This window comes from Oncorhynchus mykiss, chromosome 25 (genome assembly GCF_013265735.2).
Source record: "Oncorhynchus mykiss isolate Arlee chromosome 25, USDA_OmykA_1.1, whole genome shotgun sequence".
Classification (NCBI taxonomy): domain Eukaryota; kingdom Metazoa; phylum Chordata; class Actinopteri; order Salmoniformes; family Salmonidae; genus Oncorhynchus; species Oncorhynchus mykiss.
This window is the reverse complement of record NC_048589.1, coordinates 6,324,587-6,344,308: the sequence shown is the minus strand read 5'-3', so window position 1 is coordinate 6,344,308 and position 19,722 is coordinate 6,324,587. Positions and strand designations below refer to the sequence as shown.

At 44.1% G+C, this 19,722-nt stretch overlaps 1 protein-coding gene across 3 annotated transcripts in view; it reads right to left on the bottom strand.

Moving 5' to 3' along the window:
* Positions 1-6,026: 6,026 nt before the first annotated feature.
* The window catches only part of rps6ka1 (ribosomal protein S6 kinase a, polypeptide 1), a 114,127-nt gene continuing 100,431 nt past the window's right edge, over positions 6,027-19,722 (bottom strand). For all 3 annotated transcript variants that reach the window (XM_036962274.1, XM_036962275.1, XM_036962273.1), the window contains 8 exons: positions 17,151-17,276; positions 16,645-16,734; positions 16,315-16,473; positions 15,797-15,958; positions 12,275-12,351; positions 11,993-12,110; positions 11,233-11,370; positions 6,027-8,000 (listed from right to left, as the gene is read on the bottom strand). In XM_036962274.1, the coding sequence (XP_036818169.1) occupies positions 7,878-8,000; positions 11,233-11,370; positions 11,993-12,110; positions 12,275-12,351; positions 15,797-15,958; positions 16,315-16,473; positions 16,645-16,734; positions 17,151-17,276 (993 nt within the window). In that variant the 3' untranslated portion in view covers positions 6,027-7,877. The remainder of the gene's footprint in view (positions 8,001-11,232; positions 11,371-11,992; positions 12,111-12,274; positions 12,352-15,796; positions 15,959-16,314; positions 16,474-16,644; positions 16,735-17,150; positions 17,277-19,722) is intronic.

Below are 19,722 nucleotides of genomic sequence, written 5' to 3'. Positions count from 1 at the left end.
ACGCAGAGTAGGTGAATGGATGATCTCTGCATGCGTGTTTCCTAATGTGAAGCATGGAGGAGGAGGTGTGATGGTGCTTTGCTGGAGACACTAATTTATTTAGAATTCAAGGCACGCTTAACCACCACAGCATTCTGCAGCAATACGCCATCCCATCTGGTTTGCGCTTAGTGGGACTATCATTTGTTTTTCAACAGGACAATGACCCAACACGCCTCCAGGCTGTGTAAGAGCTATTTGACCAAGAAGAAGAGTGATGTATCAGATTACCTGGCTTCCACAAACTTGACGGGTACTATACGTATATATAAGAGAGTGCAAGAGATTGGTGGGGTTTTGCAGTGTGCATGCTGCAGGGTTGGGGTCAACTCCAACTTTCCTTACCCCAACCCTGACGTGCTGTAGCTAGTTTAGTGTTTGGGATGCTACCACTGTTTGATCGCACAACATAGTTCCAAGAAGGGTTCCTCATATAACCCACAGACAGGTTGAAAAGCATGCACACACAGACACACTGCTAACAACTGTGTCCATCCGTGACTTGTGAGCCAAGTAAGCCAAAGGGACACGTGATGCAAACCCTGTCCTCTCATGAAAGACTGGCTAACGCTCTCGCACACACGCAAAACAAGGCTCCTGATACGATCATTCAGGATGCATTACAGTATTACAGGGTTTCTCTCCCATCTCAGACATCATCTCTCCCCCTCCCTCCCTCCGCCCCACTAAAACACAGAAAGCCTGTCCTCAATCCCTTGTGAAAATAACCATCCCTCCATATACCCTTTCCTCCCTCCCTCCCTGTGCGTATACAGACCCTCTGTCCCAGATTAGTTTAATCTCCTCTGCCTATGTTATGTTTGTGCTAGGGGGAGGGAGTGATGTGTCAGTTGCTGGATAAAGGGAATTGACCCCTGCACAGAATTTTGGGCAACCAATCGCAGCGTTCCAATGGATAGCAACCGTCGTCGAGTCCAACATCTCGGACAAGCTCACGTTTGAAACACTTTTTTAAAATGTATTTATTTTTTAAATGGCTCAATAATTTAACAGTGCACCAAGAGAACTTGCTACGGTGATTCCTGAAATGCAGAGTCTTGGGAGTATTTTTCAAATCCCAAATTATAATTGGAGAGAACACTAGTTGGCTCTTAAAGTGGTTAGTAACTTTGGCTGCATGATGACGGGGCGGCAGGGTAGCCTAGTGGTTAGAGTGTTGGACTAGTAACCGGAAGGTTGCAAGTTCAAAACCCCCGAGCTGACAAGGTACAAATCTGTCGTTCTGCCCCTGAACAAGGCAGTTACGTCATTGAAAATAAGAATTTGTTCTTAACTGACTTGCCTGGTTAAATAAAGGTAAAATAAAATAAATAAAAAATGACAGTGCATTCAGAGCCATCCAGTGCCTACAACCTTCTTTTGACCAGGTTCCCTTAAAGCAACTGTAATGACAGTCCACCACAACATACCCGAGAGTCTCCTGATGAGTAAGGGGTGGTCTGTGTTTAATTTAATTTAGTATTAAAAAAAAAAAAAACAGTTTTAGGTCATTGTGAGGGGATTTCACCAGTGGTTAGAATGGGGGGGATTGAGCTTCCCGTGAAAATGTTGTCCAAGCTTGCAACAGTACCCAAGGGGTGCGGGGCTTAGCGAAGGGTCAATTATATCACCATGAGGTCTGACTGGGAATTGGGGGGAGAGAGCCACGGGTAAGGCAGGGGACAGGGGGCTCATTTGCAGGGTGCAACCAAAAATAATATTTTTTTTAACGTCTTCTGCTCATAGGCATAGCATAGTTTCAGAGGGAATATGGTCTACTTTTACTTTAGTGGGCTGTGCTGCAGAGGAGCTGCAAACTGAGATACCTGCTGAAAGAGAGAGAATAGTCAATCTTCAGTTTTTTTGTGTGTGCTTGTGTGCGCAGTACCACAGCGCTAACAAAATCTTTCCAGAGGCACAATCAGAATTGAGCTCACATCAGCCATAATGAGAACTACCCTTACAAAAAAAGATTGCAGTTTTAAAAATGCAGTAACTGCAGTCGACTGTGGTATTTTGGACACAGTATTTGCAGCATACTGCAGTTCTACTGCAGTGCTACTGCACTCTGACTGCAATCTTTTTTCGTAAAGGTAAAAACCAACTGCATAAAACACACATTACATCAGGTTGTTCAGTAGATGTTCATACTATTATCAAATATCCCAGTGAACACATGTTGAAAATACATATTTAAAAAAATATATACATAATTTCAACCAAAAAGACAGCTGTTCAATGTCTTACGCTCATAGGTCCAACTTCACGGTTTTGGAGTGAGAGGAGTTAACACGCTCTGCCTCTTTCTTATCAGTGCATTTCCAAGGTCTGCCGCCCACGCAGAGACAGAGGAAGAGTCAAAGGCAGCCTTCACTCTGCGTTTTACGACCATCAGATACATTGATGATCCTGCTTCTATCTAGTGCTGCCTCCAAATCAAACAGACTTGTGTTCAGTAGGCACAAACGGAAGACGTTAAGAAATGGAGTGAAACAGGGTAGTACTATCTATACTGGCCCAATAAGAAATGCTTGTTTCTATTTCTGTTTTAAAACGTGTTGCTGCGGTTTGCCCTAATGAACAGACCTGCCTGCCATTACAACCGCAGATGAAATGAGGCAATGCAGCATCTTCCAGGGATTGTCCCAAATGGCACCATATTCCCTATATAGTGCACTACTTTTGACAAGTTGCTTTCAGATGGAGGAGACCAGGGTAATGTAAGAGCCATGGAAAGATGCTAGATACAGTACTGTAATTAATTACCGGGAACCTAGAAAAGTCTGTGTTAGTATGGGTGTGGTTGGAGAGGGTTTATTTACTGCAGTGTGAATTGCCTGTACACTGACATCAAGGTAAGAGCACAGTGTGAGAGAGAGCGAGATGAACAGAGGAAGAGAGAGTGTTTGCTTATTTTCTCGTTTTACAGAAGCAGTAGCCACACAAAACACAAACAATAACAAGTAACAAAACACAGACTAATGGACAAGGACAATCACACACACTTAAACATACAAACAATACAAAAATTGTGTGCGTGTCCCCTCACAGTCCCCACCATTCCATGAGTTGTATAATAATTTTCTTAAAAAGGTATTTTTTCTTGTTTGCTTGAGGATTTGGAGATGGAAGGGAGTTCCAATACGATCTTGGCTCTGTATAAAATTGTGCGTTGCCGTGAATTTGAGAGACTTGGAGACTGAAGAGACCTCTGGTGGCATGTCATTATATATATATATATATATATATATATATATATATATATATGGGTGTCTGAGCTGAATGTTATTAGATCATGCAGATAATCTGGAATGTATCATCGCAGTAATAAAACTCATAACTAGAAGAAAAGCAGTTAAATGTCTCGTCAACTCTCAACCAGTAACGACTGGCATGCATGTTTATGTTAGTTCCGTGCATTTAAGGGCAAGGCATGTTGCTCCGTTTTAAGCCTTTCTTCGCTACTCTTGACCATATTACCGGACAGTAAACAAGTTGGGACAAGACCAGAGCCTGAACAACCTGTACAGTTGATTTGTGTAAAAAAATCAGACATTCCCCTTCCCCAGTCTTCACAACTTTGCCAATGTGACTTGACCCTCCATTCCTCAAAACGGTCACATCCTTCATGTCCGACTCCAGTCGAGGTTTAGGAATGTTTAGAACCAAATACAATGCTTGTAGTTTTAAAATGTATTCAAAGACCAGTTTATTATTCAAATCACCCATTCTGATACTAACTCGTTAGAAATCTGTGAGCTCACTTGCTTCGGGTGTTGACATGTCGAGTGTGGGATCATCCGCATACAGTCATTTTAGCTTTGCGTAAGACCAGACACAAATCATTTGTAAAAATAGAGAAGAGTAACGGCCCAAGGCAACTACCCAGAGGGACGATGCACTGTAGATAGAGCCTTCGGATATTATTCAGACCCCTTTACTTTTTCCTAATTTTGTTAGTTTACACAGCCTTATTCTAAAATAGATTAAAATGTTGTTTTTCCTCAATCTACACACGATACCCCATTGTTTGTTTGTTGCAAATGTATAAAATATTATATTTATATAAGTATTCAGACCCTTTACTCCGTACTTTGTTAATAACAATTGCAGCCTTGAGTATGATGCTACAAGCTTGGCACACCTGTGTTTGGAGATTATCTCCCTTCTCACCAGATCCTCCCAAGCTCTGTCAGGTTGGATGGGGAGCGTTGCTGCACAGCAACATTCAGGTCTCTCCAGACGTTTGATCGGGTTCAAGTCCGGGCTCTGGCTGGGCCACTCAAAGACATTCAGAGACTTGTCCCGAAGCGACTCCTGCGTTGTCTTAGCTGTATGCTTAGGGTTGTTGTCCTGTTGGAAGATGAACCTTCACCCCAGTCTGAGGTCCTCAGTGCTCTGGAGCAGGTTTTCATCAAGGATCTCTGAACTTTGCTTCATTCATCTTTCCCTCGATCCTGACTAGTCTCCCAGTCTCTGCCGCTGAAAAACGCCACCACCATGCTTCACCATAAGAATGGTGCCAGGTTTCCTCCAGGCGTGATGCTTGGCATTCAAGCCAAAGAGTTCAATCTCGGTTTCATCAGACCAGAGAATCTTGTTTCTCATGATCTGAGAGTCTTTAGGTGCCTTTTGGCAAACACCAAGCGGGTTGTCGTGCCTTTTACTGAGGAGTGGTTCTGTTTGGCCCCTCTACCATAAAGGCCTGATTGGTGGAGTGCTGCAGAGATGGGAGAACATTTCAGAAGGACAACCATCTCCACAGAGGAACTCCAGAGCTCTGTCCGTGACTATCGGGTTAATGGTCACCTCCCTGACCAAGGCCCTTCTCCCCCGATTGTTCAGTTTGGCCGGGAGGCCAACTCTAGGAAGAGTCTTGGTGGTTCCAAACTTCTTCCATTTAAGAATGATGGAGGCCACTGTATTCTTGGGGACCTTCAATGCTGCAGAAATGTTTTGGTACCCTTCCCCAGATCTGTGCCTCGACACAATTCTGTTTTGGAGCGCTACGGACAATTATTTCGACCTCATGGCTTGGTTTTTGCTGACATTCACTGTCAACTGTGGGACCTTATATAGACAGGTGTGTGCCTTTCCAAATCATGTCCAATCATTTGAGTTTACCACAGGTGGACTCCAATCAAGTTTTAGAAACATTAAGGATGATCAATGGAAATAGGATGCACCTGAGCTCAATGTCGAGACTCCTAGCAAACGGTCTGAAATAAAGACCTACCTTCTCTATATGCATCCTAAAAGTCAGTTAATACTATTTTCCAGAGAACAAGTTGTGTTTAGAATGAATTAGCTTTCCTATTTGATGCTGAACAGAATATTACATTTGCTTTTATGTAGGGTTTTGCATGCCACTGTGAAGGAGGTAGGAATTAGGCAAGTATGTGGCGGTACTGTACGCAAGTAAGAGTTGGCGTATTTTAATGAGCGGACGGTAGTCCGTTTCAGGGAGCGTGTGGTCAGTACACAAACGGTGTTATAGAACAGAATGGTTTGACGCAGAAGAGGAAAGTGTTACCATGTTAAAAGCTGCCTAAGAGTGCGTGTGCGTGCGCGTGTGTGTGTGTGTGTGTGCCTGCAGCAGAGGTCCATCACAGGAGCTAGTCAGTGCATTGGAGGACGTTTGGGAAGTACAATGAAAGTGTACCCCCTGCTCTGTGTGTGCACGCACATGTGCTGCAGTGAGATGCAGTGTTTATCTGCTTGCGTAACACACTGTTCCCTGGGGTATTTTAAAGGAAAACACACATCCGTCACATGGTCTAGGACACAGTACACTTAAAAGGTGGTCCATAAAGTGTATGAACACAAAAAAAGACACTGACAGACTAATGTAGGAACATGTTCAATTCCTGAATGGAGTGCAACCCTGTTATTTTGTATTATATTATTATTAGTGTACGCATACATGCAGACAATAAGAGACGAAAGCAGAGACAAAGCAGTCTGATCAGCGCAGATCTTTTTTTTTGTTTGTTTTTTTAATAGAAAGGAATCTCATTTTAACACCCTATAGGCCCAAATCTCCACTGCTGCAATGGCAGAAGAGGGTGACGTACCCTCTGTACCCCATCCCGACCCACCAACCTCCTTTCGACAGATATGCTTCAGATATCTAGACGTCAAGGGTCAAGCCTAAAGAAGCTTACAGGATCTAAAAGTATGCTGTAGGTCAAGTTACCTTTACAGGCTACTTAAAACTTAGCCACAAATGTGTCCTATCCCAATACAGCAAATAATACAATGATCATTTAGTCTAGAAGTTATTATGACCTATGATTAAGTAGAAATAGAGAAAGAACTTGATGGAAGTCCAGGGCTTTTCCTCACTGCCGAACCAAACCAAGCTGTACTGAGCTGTACTGGTTAAAATAGCAGAGCCGGCGCAGCTTGGTTCAGGTTGGCACAATAGTGTTTAAAGACCTTTACCCGGGTAGTAGAGTCAAACTGAACAGGAGACAAAAAAATAACCTGCGGACATTCACTTATAAGTGGAAAAACCAGCCGAGAGGCAATTTCAAATCAGAAAAGCCCAAACAATATTGTTTGAGTAAAAGAAAACCAATGCTTTACAGTGACTTTAGGAGAGTGCATTTGAGTGCTCAGTACAATCGCTTCGACAATCAATCACACAATACTTGACATCGAAACAGAGGAGGATTGTGGGAAAGAGTCCCTCGTGGACGCTCGACATACCTTTTACAAAACGTAATCACCACTTTCTTTGGACCGAACAACAAAACAGAAAACAGGCAACAACAAAAGTGAACACAAGACAGACAACATTCAAAATATGCATATCCAAGAAGAAAACACAATGGGGGGAAAAAAACAGAATATAGATTTCAACATGCCAACTTGTTTAGGGCATTACAGATACTCTTATTCATTTAGATTTTTTTTTTTTTTTTTTTTTAACAATAAAAATATTTGGACATCTCTCCAATCTTTTTTTTCTTCTCAGAATCAGCAAGGTCACCAAGAAATAAGTGTAGATAAGAAAAGGACAAAGCAACATGACGCCACACTGCACCAGACCACGCGAACAACTTCCTGCAACTTTCCCTAGGACTGGACTCACCGTAAGTCATGCAAATGGACAGGGAGACACTCAGCTTGGAAAAAAACATTAGCAGTGGCTACATTACCCAGAATTGCTACTTCTGGTACAGTCTCATTTATGGCAAAACATTTTTTTTTTTACTTTAATGGTCATTACAAAATAGGAGAATGATAGCAATGGACTGATCTCATTTTGTTCCATAGTCCCTTCAAGCTTTCCTAATGGAAAAACAGCAAAAACAAGAAACAAAATCGATTTGGCAGTAGCATACTACTACGTAAAGCTAATCAACTGGAGAGAACGACACACCAAACAGACATACAGAAAGACAGACGTGCAGAGAGCTGAGCGGCAGCCAATCACAGTGATGCTGAGGGGAGAGCCAATCAAAACGACAGCAGAACAGAAACACTACCGAAACGTCAACAGCGGTCATCAACGTCCTCTGTGGTAGCAGGTTGTCTCGCAAACTCAACTCTTATCCAAAATATACTGCTAACACATTTGTCAAAACCTGCTGCTACCCCGCTACCTCCTTATCCCCAGTCATGTCCTGTCACTAGTCCAGGTGTGATTGACAGCCAGTGACCACACCTATCGAGGAGGAAACTGAGACGACTGATATCACCGGCAGGGGGGGGGGAGGTGACTACAGCAGAGTACAGTCAGTGGTCCTTGGCTGGTTAAACGGAGGTTGTCTCTTCAGTCCCGTGACTTCCTGCTGTACTGTACTGGCTAGAGTCTGGGGGTCATCATGGTTCTACAGAGAGGTGGAGGGGAGCTTCTTGACACGTCGCTGGGCCAGGAACGAAGACTCGATGGGCTTCAGCTCCGGCGTGGGCTGGGAGCTCTTCAAGGCCGAGTAGGTGGCCGCCATCGCCCCCTGTCAGAAGAGAAGAGGTAGTGCAATGTCAAGATATCCGTTTGGAGGACAAACAGTTCCAGTTACACAGGATCCGGCACCTCTTTAAGACCGTTACATTCCGGAACCTATTTTACCGGATCCGGTACATCTTGTGGCTTGAAAGAATTTAGGTGCACTATGCAGAAGTCGCTCTGCCATTTCCTGGTTTCTAAAATTCTAATAGTGTAGCAAGTACAGCGTAGGAGAATCATTTTGCCATCGAAACCGATGTGAAATATATTTTTCAGAAACCAAAATATTGTATTTTTAGCTGTTTGAAGCTGGTGTTCAAAACTGAAAATAAAATACAAAAATACCTAAATTTAAGATTGGGAATCATAGAAATAGCCCACATAGAATATATCTACTGCTTCTTAAGTCTCGCTTGAAATGAGAATGACAGATCTATAACTCACATTTGTGTGTGAATTTGGTCAGGTCTCCCAAAAAGCTACATACTGCAGCTTTAACTTGAAAGAGAAGGCAATTTGAATAAAAGCAATCAGAGTTTATTAAGACGCCTCCTCGTTAATTATCCTGCCCAAATGTCATGTGAAAACATATTTCCAGCCCGCGCCTGATATTCTGAGAAATGATTACGGTTGGGCCAGGCCAGGGATAAGGTTTGTGCAACATTGAAGTCTAGAGAGAGAAACGCTCCTGTATCTCTCATAGAACTAGAATGAAATTACATTTCTATGATCCCTCTCCCACTCTCTGTTCTGATAGACATTGCTAGAAATAAATAGCTGTGGATTGAAAAATGTAGACCAATCACAAGGCATAGCCTACAGTCGGTAACACGCTGCAAATAGGCTATCAATCAACTGATTGTTGAGTTGTAGTTGTCTGAACAGCTGCCAAAAGAGGCCTTTCGCAATATTTTGAATACAATTGTGGGAAAAGCACAGGTTGGAAAGCAAATGGCTCCTGCTGAAAATTAGACGTATGTCTGTAGGCTCCCAACATATTTTATAAATTCCCAAATGCAGTTGAAGTCGGAAGTTTACATAAACCTTAGCCAAATACATTTAAACTCAGTGTGACATTTAATATTAGTAACAATTCCCTGTCTTAGGTCAGGTAGGATCACCACTTTATTTTATGTGAAATGTCAGAATAATAGTAGAGAGAATGATTTCAGCTTTCATTACATTCCCTGTGGGTCAGAAGTTTACATACACTCAATTAGTATTTGGTAGCATTGCCATTGTTTAACTTGGGTCAAATGTTTCAGGTAGCCTTCCACAAGCTTCCCACAACAAGTTGGGTGAATATGGGACATTCCTCCTTACAGAGCTGGTGTAACTGAGTCAGGTTTGTAGGCCTCCTTGCTCGCACACATGTTTTCAGTTCTGACCACACATTTTCTATAGGATTGAGGGCAGGGCGTTGTGATGGCCACTCCAATACCTTGACTTTGTTGTCCTTAAGCCATTTTGCCACAACTTTGGAAGTATGCTTGGGGTCATTGTCCATTTGTGACTTTGAGCTTTAACTTCCTGACTGATGTCTTGAGATGTTGCTTCAATATAGCCACAATTTTCCTACCTCATGATGCTATCTATTTTGTGAAGTGCACCAGTGCCTCCAGCAGCAAAGTACCCCCACAACATGATGCTGCCACCCCCGTGCTTCACGGTTGGGATGGTGTTCTTCGGCTTGCAAGCCTCCCCCTTTTTCCTCCAAACATAACGATGGTCATTATGGCCAAACAGTTCTATTTTTGTTTCATCAGACGAGAGGACATTTCTCCAAAAAGTATGATCTTTGTCCCCATGTGCAGTTGCAAACCGTAGTCTGGCTTTTTTAATGGCGGTTTTGGAGCAGTGGCTTCTTCCTTGCTGAGCGGCCTTTCAGGTTATGTCGATATAGGACTCGTTTTACTGTTTCCTCCAGCATCTCCACAAGGTCGTTTGCTGTTGTTCTGGGATTGATTTGCACTTTTTGCACCAACGTACGTTCATCTCTAGGAGACAGAACGCATCTTCTTCCTGAGCGGTATGACGGCTGTGTGGTCCCATTGTGTTTATACTTGCGTACTATTGTTTGTACAGATGGATGTGGTACCTTCAGGCATTTGGAAATTGCTCCCAAGGATGAACCAGACTTGGAGGTTTTTTTCTGAGGTCTTGGCTGATTTCTTTTAATTTTCCCATGATGTCAAGCAAAGAGGCACTGAGTTTGAAGGCAGGCCTTGAAATACATCCACAGGTACACCTCCAATTGACTCAAATGATGTCAATTAGCCTATCAGAAGCTTCTAAAGCCATGACATCGTTTTCTGGAATTTTCCAAGCTGTTTAAAGGCACAGTCAACTTAGTGTATGTAAACTTCTGACCCACTGGAATTGTGAAACAGTGAGTTATAAGTGAAATAATCTGCCTGTAAACAATTGTTGGAAAAATTACCTGTGTCATGCACAAAGTAGATGTCCTAACCGACTTGCAAAAACTATAGTTTGTTAAACAAGAAAGTTGTGGAGTGGTTGTAAAACGAGTTTTAATGACTCCAACCTAAGTGTATGTAAACTTCCGACTTCAACTGTAGCCCTATTGAGCGAACAGCATCACTGGTTTGTATTTCTCTGTCAGTGTTAAAGTAGCCTGTCATTTTGATCATTTGTGTGGTATTCCAAAATATTTCACTAAAGTCTCCAGTTACGTAAAATTACATGAAATGTTTTTATAAAAGGCTACAATATATATATATATTTTTTTTACCCATGTGTGCAAATTCTGTAAGTACCTCTATTCTACTCAATGTCACCACGCAAATACATGATATGCAATGCTGTATGTATCATAACGTTTCTTCATTTTCTCGTGTGTTCCGGTACCTCAGAGCTCCCCAGGTCACGGCCCCTCGTGCCCACTTTTTGTTCAGGCACCACAAAGTTAGGCCACACTATGGCCTAGGGTTGTCTAACGGACTAAACCGCTGCCTCCGGATCACATATACCGCTGCAGCACGGGTTCGAATCCAGCACACTCTCTATCCATCTTCCCCATTGTCTCTCCTCGATCCAATGAAGTATAAAATTCCCCAAAATATAACCTTGGAAAATAAAACGTTTGGTCACATTGCTTTATTCTGAAATGTACTTTTCGGGACTGTAATGGCAATGGTAATGTCCGCTGTGTCCAATAGAAATAGAAAAGTATTCCCAGTGGGCACAGCAGGGTGTACATTATAGTATCAATCCAGTACCTTGACCAGCTTGGCGTCCTGGTGCTGCAGCTGGCTGTTGGGCAGCTTGTCCCTCTGAACAATCCAGGGGTGCTTGAGGACCTGCATGGCCGTCAGCCGCTGGTGGGGGTCCACGTGGAGCATCTTAGACACCAGGTCCTACAGAGAAAGAACACACACAGCAGGAAGGACAATATTGATGGTTTGATGTTTTTGTACTTTCACCCCTTTTTCTCCTCAATTTCGTGACGTCCAATTGGTAGTTAGTCTTGTTCCACCGCTGCAAATCCCCTACGTACTCGGGAGAGGCGAATTTTGCGAGCCATGCGTCCTCCGAAACACGACCCTGCCAAGCCGCACTTGCTTCTTGAAACGCTGCCCGCTATTCCAGAAGCCAGCTGCACCAATGTGTCGGAGAAAACACCATCCAGCTTGCAACCAAAGTCAGCTAGCAGGCGCCCGGCCCGCCACTGTCGCTAGAGCGCGACGGGACAAGGAAAACCCAGAAGGCCAAACGCTCCCCTAACCAGGACGACGCTGGGCCAATTGCGCAACGCCGTATGGGTCTCCCGGTCACGGCCAGCTGCGACACAGCCTGGGATCAAACCTGGGTCAGAAGTGACGCCTCAGCAGTGCCTTACGACTGCTGCGCCACTCAGGAGGCCAGTTTGATGGGTTTTTGTCATATTATATACTGTACACCTCTATCCTTGAAATCCAAACTAAACAACTATTGTTTCACTTCAAGTTTCCCAGCAAGTCCTAGTCAGTCGTACTGTACCTTGGCTGCGTCCGACACGCCGTCCCAGTTGCCTCCGGTCAGGGTGAAGTGACCGCTTCCTATCCTGCTCAGGATCTCATCTGGAGTGTCCTCGGGCCCATTGGCAAACGGAGTGAAGCTGAAAGGGGGAGGGAGGGAGCACATGGGACAAGTCAAATGGGAGAGTGCGTACGAACGCGAGTGACAAAATGACATCTTGTTGGATGTAGATGCCCTACGGAGTGGAATATAGTGCACAGATGTGTGAGCGGGGTGTGGGGTGTGTGTGCACGTGTTCCTCACCCAGCCAGCGTGGTGTACAGCAAGACACCCAGACTCCAAACATCACAGCCCTCATCATAGCCCTGACGCTTCAACACCTGGAACACACAGGACAGAGCAATGCGTCACAATATTGGCTATCGTGCATCACCGTGGTCCAGCTATACGCCCAAAGGCTATACTCCCTAGAATTGGCCAAGGACGCTACTCTTGAGCATTAGAAAACATTAAGAACACCTGCTCTTTCCGTGACAGACTGACCAGGTGAAAGACGTGATCCCTTATTAATGTCACCTCAAATCGGCGTAGATGAAGGGGAGGAGACAATTGAGGCATGGATTGTGTATGTGTTGCCATTCAGAGGGTGAACGGGCAAGACAAAAGATGGCCTTTGAACGGGGTATGGTAGTAGATGCCAGACATGGGCTGTTGCGGTGACTGTATTAGCGCCACTGTCGGCAGTCATGAGTCACGACCGTTGAGTCAAGGTAATCTCCTCTTATGCACTCTGGACATGTGTTAGTATGACCAAACTAGCTAATGATCATCAGGTCGCTAATGTCGCCGGTACTCAGGGCTCTGTTGTCCCTCTAAGCACTCTGGCATCAATGCAAATGCAATCGAACATCACTGAAATCATAAAAACAGTGTGTGCTTTAAAAAAAAACTCAACTCACTGTGATTGATCAATTTGAAGAAATAAGTTGAGACAGATTGAAACATGGCCTTTAAAACAACATCCACAACGACCAACACAACAAAATGGACAGTGCTTTCTATGGTGATGATTAATTCAAAACACCCACATGAATATTAGAGATTATGCATACATACGCATAGGCCCAGTGCTCGACTTGGACTGAAATAGGTGCAGGTACTAATTTTGGGTGGAGGAGCCCCACAAAACTTTTGAGCTAATATTCTATAAGCAGTATAAAACTCATCTCTGGTGAGCGCCTGCCCAAGTCAAGCACTGCAGAGGCCTATATACATCTAATCAAATGGCTACCCAGACTATTTGCATTGCCCCCCTCAACTATGCTGCTGCTACTCTGTTATCTATGCATAGTCACTTTAATAATTCTACCGACATGTACATATTACCTCAATTACATCGACACCGGTGCGCCTGCACATTGTACCGGTATCCCCTGTATATAGCCCCACTATTGTTATTTACTGCTGCTCTTTAATTATCTGTTATTCTTAATGCTTATTTAAAAAAAAGAAAGTATTTTCTTAAAACTGCATTGTTGGTTAAGGGCTTGTACGTAAGCATTTCACTAAGGTCTACATCTGTTGTACTCGCCACATGTGACAAATACAATGACATTTCATTTGATTTGAGACCAGGCCCGCAAACAAAACAAAACTGAATTAAAATAATGATTGTACCATTATACAATACATAGCCTACCTTAAATTACACAGGGCAAAAATATAAATATATACTGATTTAAGATATAATTGGTCTATCCTAAATTAAACAAATTCAGAGTTAGCCTACAATTATAATGAATTATAATTTATTTATTTTCAGAATTAATAGGCTGACACATTACCTTTAGCTACAGAATAGCTCATCACTTTGCGTTCTCATCTCCCCCTTCATTCCTTTCTCCAGTGCGCAGAGAGAGAGGCTGTCAGTTTAATGAAAAAGGTTCTGTTGTGAAAACATGTTACTATAGATGTACCCAAAATATTTCACTTGGTTTCCCATGGAAGGCTTTCCACTAGTTGTTGGAACATTGCTGCAGGGACCTGCTTCCATTCAGCCACAAGAGCATTACTGAGGTCGGCACTGGTGTTGGCCGATTGGGGCTAGCTCACAGTTGGCGTTCCAATTCATCCTATAGGTGTTCCATGGGGTTGAGCTCTGTGCAGGCCAGTCAAGTTCTTCCACACCGATCTCGACAAACCATTTCTGTATGGACCTCGCTTTGTGCACGGGGGCATTCTCATGCTGAAACAGGAAAGGGCCTTCTCCAAACTGTTGCCTCTTCAAACCGTCTAGAATGTCATTGTATGCGGTAACGTTGATTTCCCTTTACTGGAACTAAGAGGCCTAGCCCAAACTATGAAAATCAGACCATTGTTCCTCCTCCACCAAACTTTACAGTTGGCACTATGCATTGAGGCAGGTAGCTTTCTCCTGGCATCCGTCAAACTCAGATTCGTCCATCAGACTGCCAGATGGGGAAGTGTGATTTATCACACCAGAAAACGTATTTCCACTGCTCCAGAGTCCAATGGCAGTGAGCTTTACACCACTCCAGCCAACGCATGGCATTTCGCATGGTGATCGGCCATGGAAACCCATTTCATGAAGCTCCCGACAAACAGTTCTGGTGCTGACATTGCTTCCAGAGGCAGTTTGGAACTCCGTAGAGTGTGTTGCATAAGAGGACAGCCAAGTTGAGTGCTTCAGCACTCGGCTGTCCCGTTCTGTGAGTTTGTGTGGCCTACCACTTCGTGACTGAGCCATTGTTGCTCCTAGGCGTTTCCACTTCACAGTAACATCACAGTTGACCGGGGCAGCTCTAGCACGGCAGAAATTTGACGAACTGACTTGTTGGAAAGGTAGCATCCTATGACGGTCCCACATTGAAAGTCACTGAGCTATTCAGTAAGGCCATTCTACTGCCAATGTTTGTCTATGGAAATTGCATGGCTGTGTGATCATTTTTTATACACCTGTCAGCAACAGGTATGGCTGAAATAGCCAAATTCACTAATTTGAAGGGGTGTCCACATACAAAAGTATCTTTTGATTTCTATGATTTGTATCATTCACAACTAAAGTTGCCAAGCAACTCTAAATCTAGTGTAGGCTATAGGACCCGTTTCAAATGATTACTTTTACGCTCAACATAACCACTTCATATGCGCACTCTCAAAAATACCCTTTCTATTTTATTCAGCTAAGTTCAATTATATTCTTCTTAATATAAAATAATGGCATAACTTGAAGGCTAAATTAACAAGCCTGATAACATACAGTTGGCCAACTCCTAAGCTCTTCAAATAAAATACATTCTCTTAATAATATTTCTTTAGACCTGCCTGAAAAAAATAATGGATTTATTGTGATGGAGTATGTTCAATTGATTTATTAGACTTTTTAAAAATGTAGAGGTTCCAAAGGCATGCATCAGCGGCTTGTATGTGTGGAGGCCTGGAGACTCTAAAGGTGTTTATGTGCATTAACCGTAAATTACCGTGAGACCGGCAGACTTTTGCATGACAATAACCGGCTGACAAAATGTCGTGACCGCCACAGCCAGGCTTTTTCACACAACAGTTTCCTGTGTATATCAAGACTGGTCCACCGCCCAAAGGACATCCAGCCAAATCGACAACTGTGGGAAGCATTGGAGTTAACAAGGCCAGCATCCATGCCCTGACAAATTGAGGCTGTTCTGAGGGCAAAAGGGGGTGCAACTCAATTTTAGGAAGGTGTTCCTAATGTGTGGTATTCTCAGTGTATATACAGGTATTAATCATAATCGTCATCACACACACACACACAGTCCCGGGCCTTACCTCCGGGGCTACGAAGTTAGCAGTATAGCAGGGGGTCATGAGCAGGCCGTTGTCAGCTCTCAGCTGCTTGGCGAAACCAAAGTCACAGATCCTGATGGACTCGGGGTTCCCCAACTCATCTACATACAGGATGTTACTAGGCTTCAGGTCCCTGTGAACCACCTGGAGAGAAGGGAGGTGGAGAAATGAGGAACAGAGGGGGAGGAGAGGTAGAGGTGAAGCGGGAGAAGGAGAGAGGGGATTGAAAGACAACTTGGCAAGGGTCAAATGTTAACACAAAAATAAACCTTCAACTGTTACTTCGACACTTGACTTCCAATGGACTTTTTGGAGATACGATGTTGGTTGTACATTATTTGCCCAGTAGTTGCCTTGAGTGTTAATACTGTGACATAAATATTTTTTGAAAGTAAGAATATTAGAACATAGGAAATATCTAGAAACTCTTGTTAAGACAAAGTTCATTCAGGTCCATATTCAGCAGTGTGTTACAGTGTGTGCGTAGAGAGTCGTCTCACCCCCTGTGCGTGGAGGTATTCTACAGTCTTGGTGATGGTGTGGAGCACGGAGCTGGCCTCGCGCTCGGAGAAGAACTTCTGTTTCAGGATCCGGTCCAGCAGCTCCCCGCCTCGCATCAGCTCTGTCACCAGATACACCTGCTTCCCATTGTCATACACCTGACGGAAGGAAAGAACACATGAAGGATGATGCAGTCTGTGCAGGTGTGTGTGTGTGCGCGCGTGTACTCACTTCCTTCCGGATGATGAGTGTGTGTGTGTGTGTGTGTGTGTGTGTGCTCACATCCTTCAGGGTGATGATTGTGTGTGTGTTTCAGTGTACGTGCTCACATCCTTCAGGGTGATGATGTTGGGGTGCTGGCCGTATCGCAGCAGGATCTCGATCTCCTCGGAGGGGTCTGTCATGGTCTTGTCAATCACCTGGTAGTGCACAATAATACCACAGATGCCATTATAAATACCCCATTAGGAAACCGTTATGATTGAGTTGGTGCGAGACAAGAGCTAGGAAAGGATTAGAACAGCACTCTCCAAAAGACAGATCTGAATAACTTACTCAACATAAATTGTTCAAATGTATCTTTCAGAGAGTTATGTCCAATTGCTGTATTAGCAATGATTAAGCACCCCACAAGATGGACGAATAAAACTTGGGGGATTGGGGAGAGTGACTTGCTTGATATTTCAGGATATACACCCAGAGAGAGGGAGGCTACAGCGTATGATTTGGTACCTTGGCGGGGTACTCTGTGTTGGTGGCTTTGGGGACGCAGGTCTTGCAGACAGAGAAGTGTGTGTGTGTGTGTGTGTGTGTGTGTGTCTGTGTCTGTTCTGACCTTGGCGGCGTACTCTGTGTTGGTGGCTTTGTGGACGCAGCGTTTGCAGACAGAGAAGGAGCCCATGCCGATGTCTTCCTTCAGCACGTAGCCATCGCTGAACAACAGGTTCTTCCCATGGAGTTGCTGCAGCAAGCAGAAAACATAGGGAAATTAGTGCTACTGTATAGGGTTACAGCATCACACACAGTTTATTTTTTCATATTTTATTTCACCTTTATTTAACCAGGTAGGCTAGTTGAGAACAAGTTCTCACTTACAACTGCGACCTGGCCAAGATAAAGCAAAGCAGTCGACACAAACAACAACAGAGTTACACATGGAATAAACAAACATACAGTCAATAATACAATAGAAAAAGTATGTATACAGTGTGTGCAAATGAGGTAGGATAAGGGAGGTAAGGCAATAAATAGGCCATACAGGTGAAATAATTACAATATAGCAATTAAACATTGGAGTGATATGTGCAGAAGATGAGTGTGCAAGTAGAGATACTGGGATGCAAAGGAGCAAAATAAATAAAATAAATAACAGTATGGGGATGAGGTAGATGGATGGGCTATTTACAGATGAGCTATGTACAGGTGCAGTGCTCTGACAGCTGGTGCTTAAAGCTAGTGAGGGAGATATGGGTCTCCAGCTTCAGTGATTTTTGCAGTCCGTTCCAGTCATTGGCAGCAGAGAACTGGAAGGAAAGGCGGCCAAATGAGGAATTGGCTTTGGGGTGTCCAGTGAAATATACCTGTGGGAGCGCGTGCTACGGGTGGGTGCTGTTACGGTGACCAGCGAGCTGAGATAAGGCGTGGCTTTACCTAGCAAAGACTTATAGATGACCTGGAGCCAGTAGGTTTGGCGACGAATATGAAGCGAGGGCCAGCCAACGAGAGCATACAGGTCGCAGTGGTGGGTAGTATATGGGGCTTTGGTGACAAAACGGATGGCACTGTGATAGACTGCATCCAATTTGCTGAGTAGAGTGTTGGAGGCCATTTTGTAAATGACATCACCGAAGTCAAGGATTGGTAGGACAGTCAGTTTTACGAGGGTATGATTGGCAGCATGAGTGAAGGATGTTTTGTTGCGAAATAGGAAGCTGATTCTAGATTTAATTTGGGATTGGAGATGCTTAATGTGAGTCTGGAAGGAGAGTTTACAGTCTAACCAGACACCTAGGTATTTGTAGTTGTCCACATATTCTAAGTCAGAACCGTCCAGAGTAGTGAGATGCTGGACGGGCGGGCAGGTGGGCATCGATTGGTTGAAGAGCATGCATTTAAGTGCAGATGGAGGCCACGGAAGGAGAGTTGTATGACATTGAACCTCATCTGGAGGTTAGTTAACACAGTGTCCAAAAGAAGGGCCAGAAGTATACAGAATGGTGTCATCTGCGTAGAGGTGGATCAGAGAATCACCAGCAGCAAGAGCGACACCATTGAAATATACAGAGAAAAGTGTCGGCCCGTGGATTGAACCCTGTGGCACCCCCATAGAGACTGACAGAGGTCCTGACAACAGGCCCTCCGATTTGACACACTGAACTCTATCAGAGAAGTAGTTGGTGAACCAGGCGAGGCAGTCATTTGAGAAACCAAGGCTGTTGAGTGTGCCGATAAGAATGTGGTGATGGACAGAGTCGAAAACCTTGGCCAGGTTGATGAATACATATAGGTCTGTAGCAGTTTGGGTCTAGAGTGTCACCCCCTTTGAAAAGGGGGATGACCGCGGCAGCTTTCCAATCTTTGGGGATCTCAGACAATACGAAAGAGGTTGAACAGGCTAGTAATAGGGGTTGCAACAATTTTGGAGGATAATTTTAGGAAGAGAGTGTCCAGATTGTCTAGCCCTGCTGATTTGTAGGGGTCCAGATTTTGCAGCTCTTTCAGAACATCAGCAATCTGGATTTGGGTGAAGGAGAAACGTGGGAGGCTTGGGCAAGTTGCTGCAGGGGGCGCAGGGCTGTTGACCGGGGTAGCCAGGTGGAAAGCATGGCCAGCCGTAGAATAATGCTTATTGAAATTCTCAATTATCGCGGATTTATCGGTGGTGACAGTGTTTCCTAGCCTCAGTGCAGTGGGCAGCTGGGAGGGGGTACTCTTATTCTCCATGGACTTTACAGTGTCCCAGACATTTTTGGAGCTAGTGCTACAGGATGCAAATTTATTTTTGAAAAAGCTAGCCTTTGCATATTGGTTCCTAACATCCCTGAAATGCTGCATATTGCGGGGGCTATTCGATGCTAATGCAGCACGCCACCGTATGTTTTTGTGCTGGTCAAGGGCAGTCAGGTCTGGAGTGAATTAAGGGCTACATCTGTTCCTGGTTCTACATTTTGAGAATGGGGCATGCTTATTTAAGATGGTGAGGAAAGCACTTTTAAAGAATACCCAAGCATCCTCTACTGATGGAATGAGGTCTACACCTGCATTGCTTCTACACCTGCATTGCTTGCTGTTCGGGGTTTTAGGCTGGGTTTCTGTACAGCACTTTGAGATATCAGCTGATGTACGAAGGGCTATATAAATACATTTGATTTGAATATCCTTCCAGGATACCCGGGCCAGGTTGATTA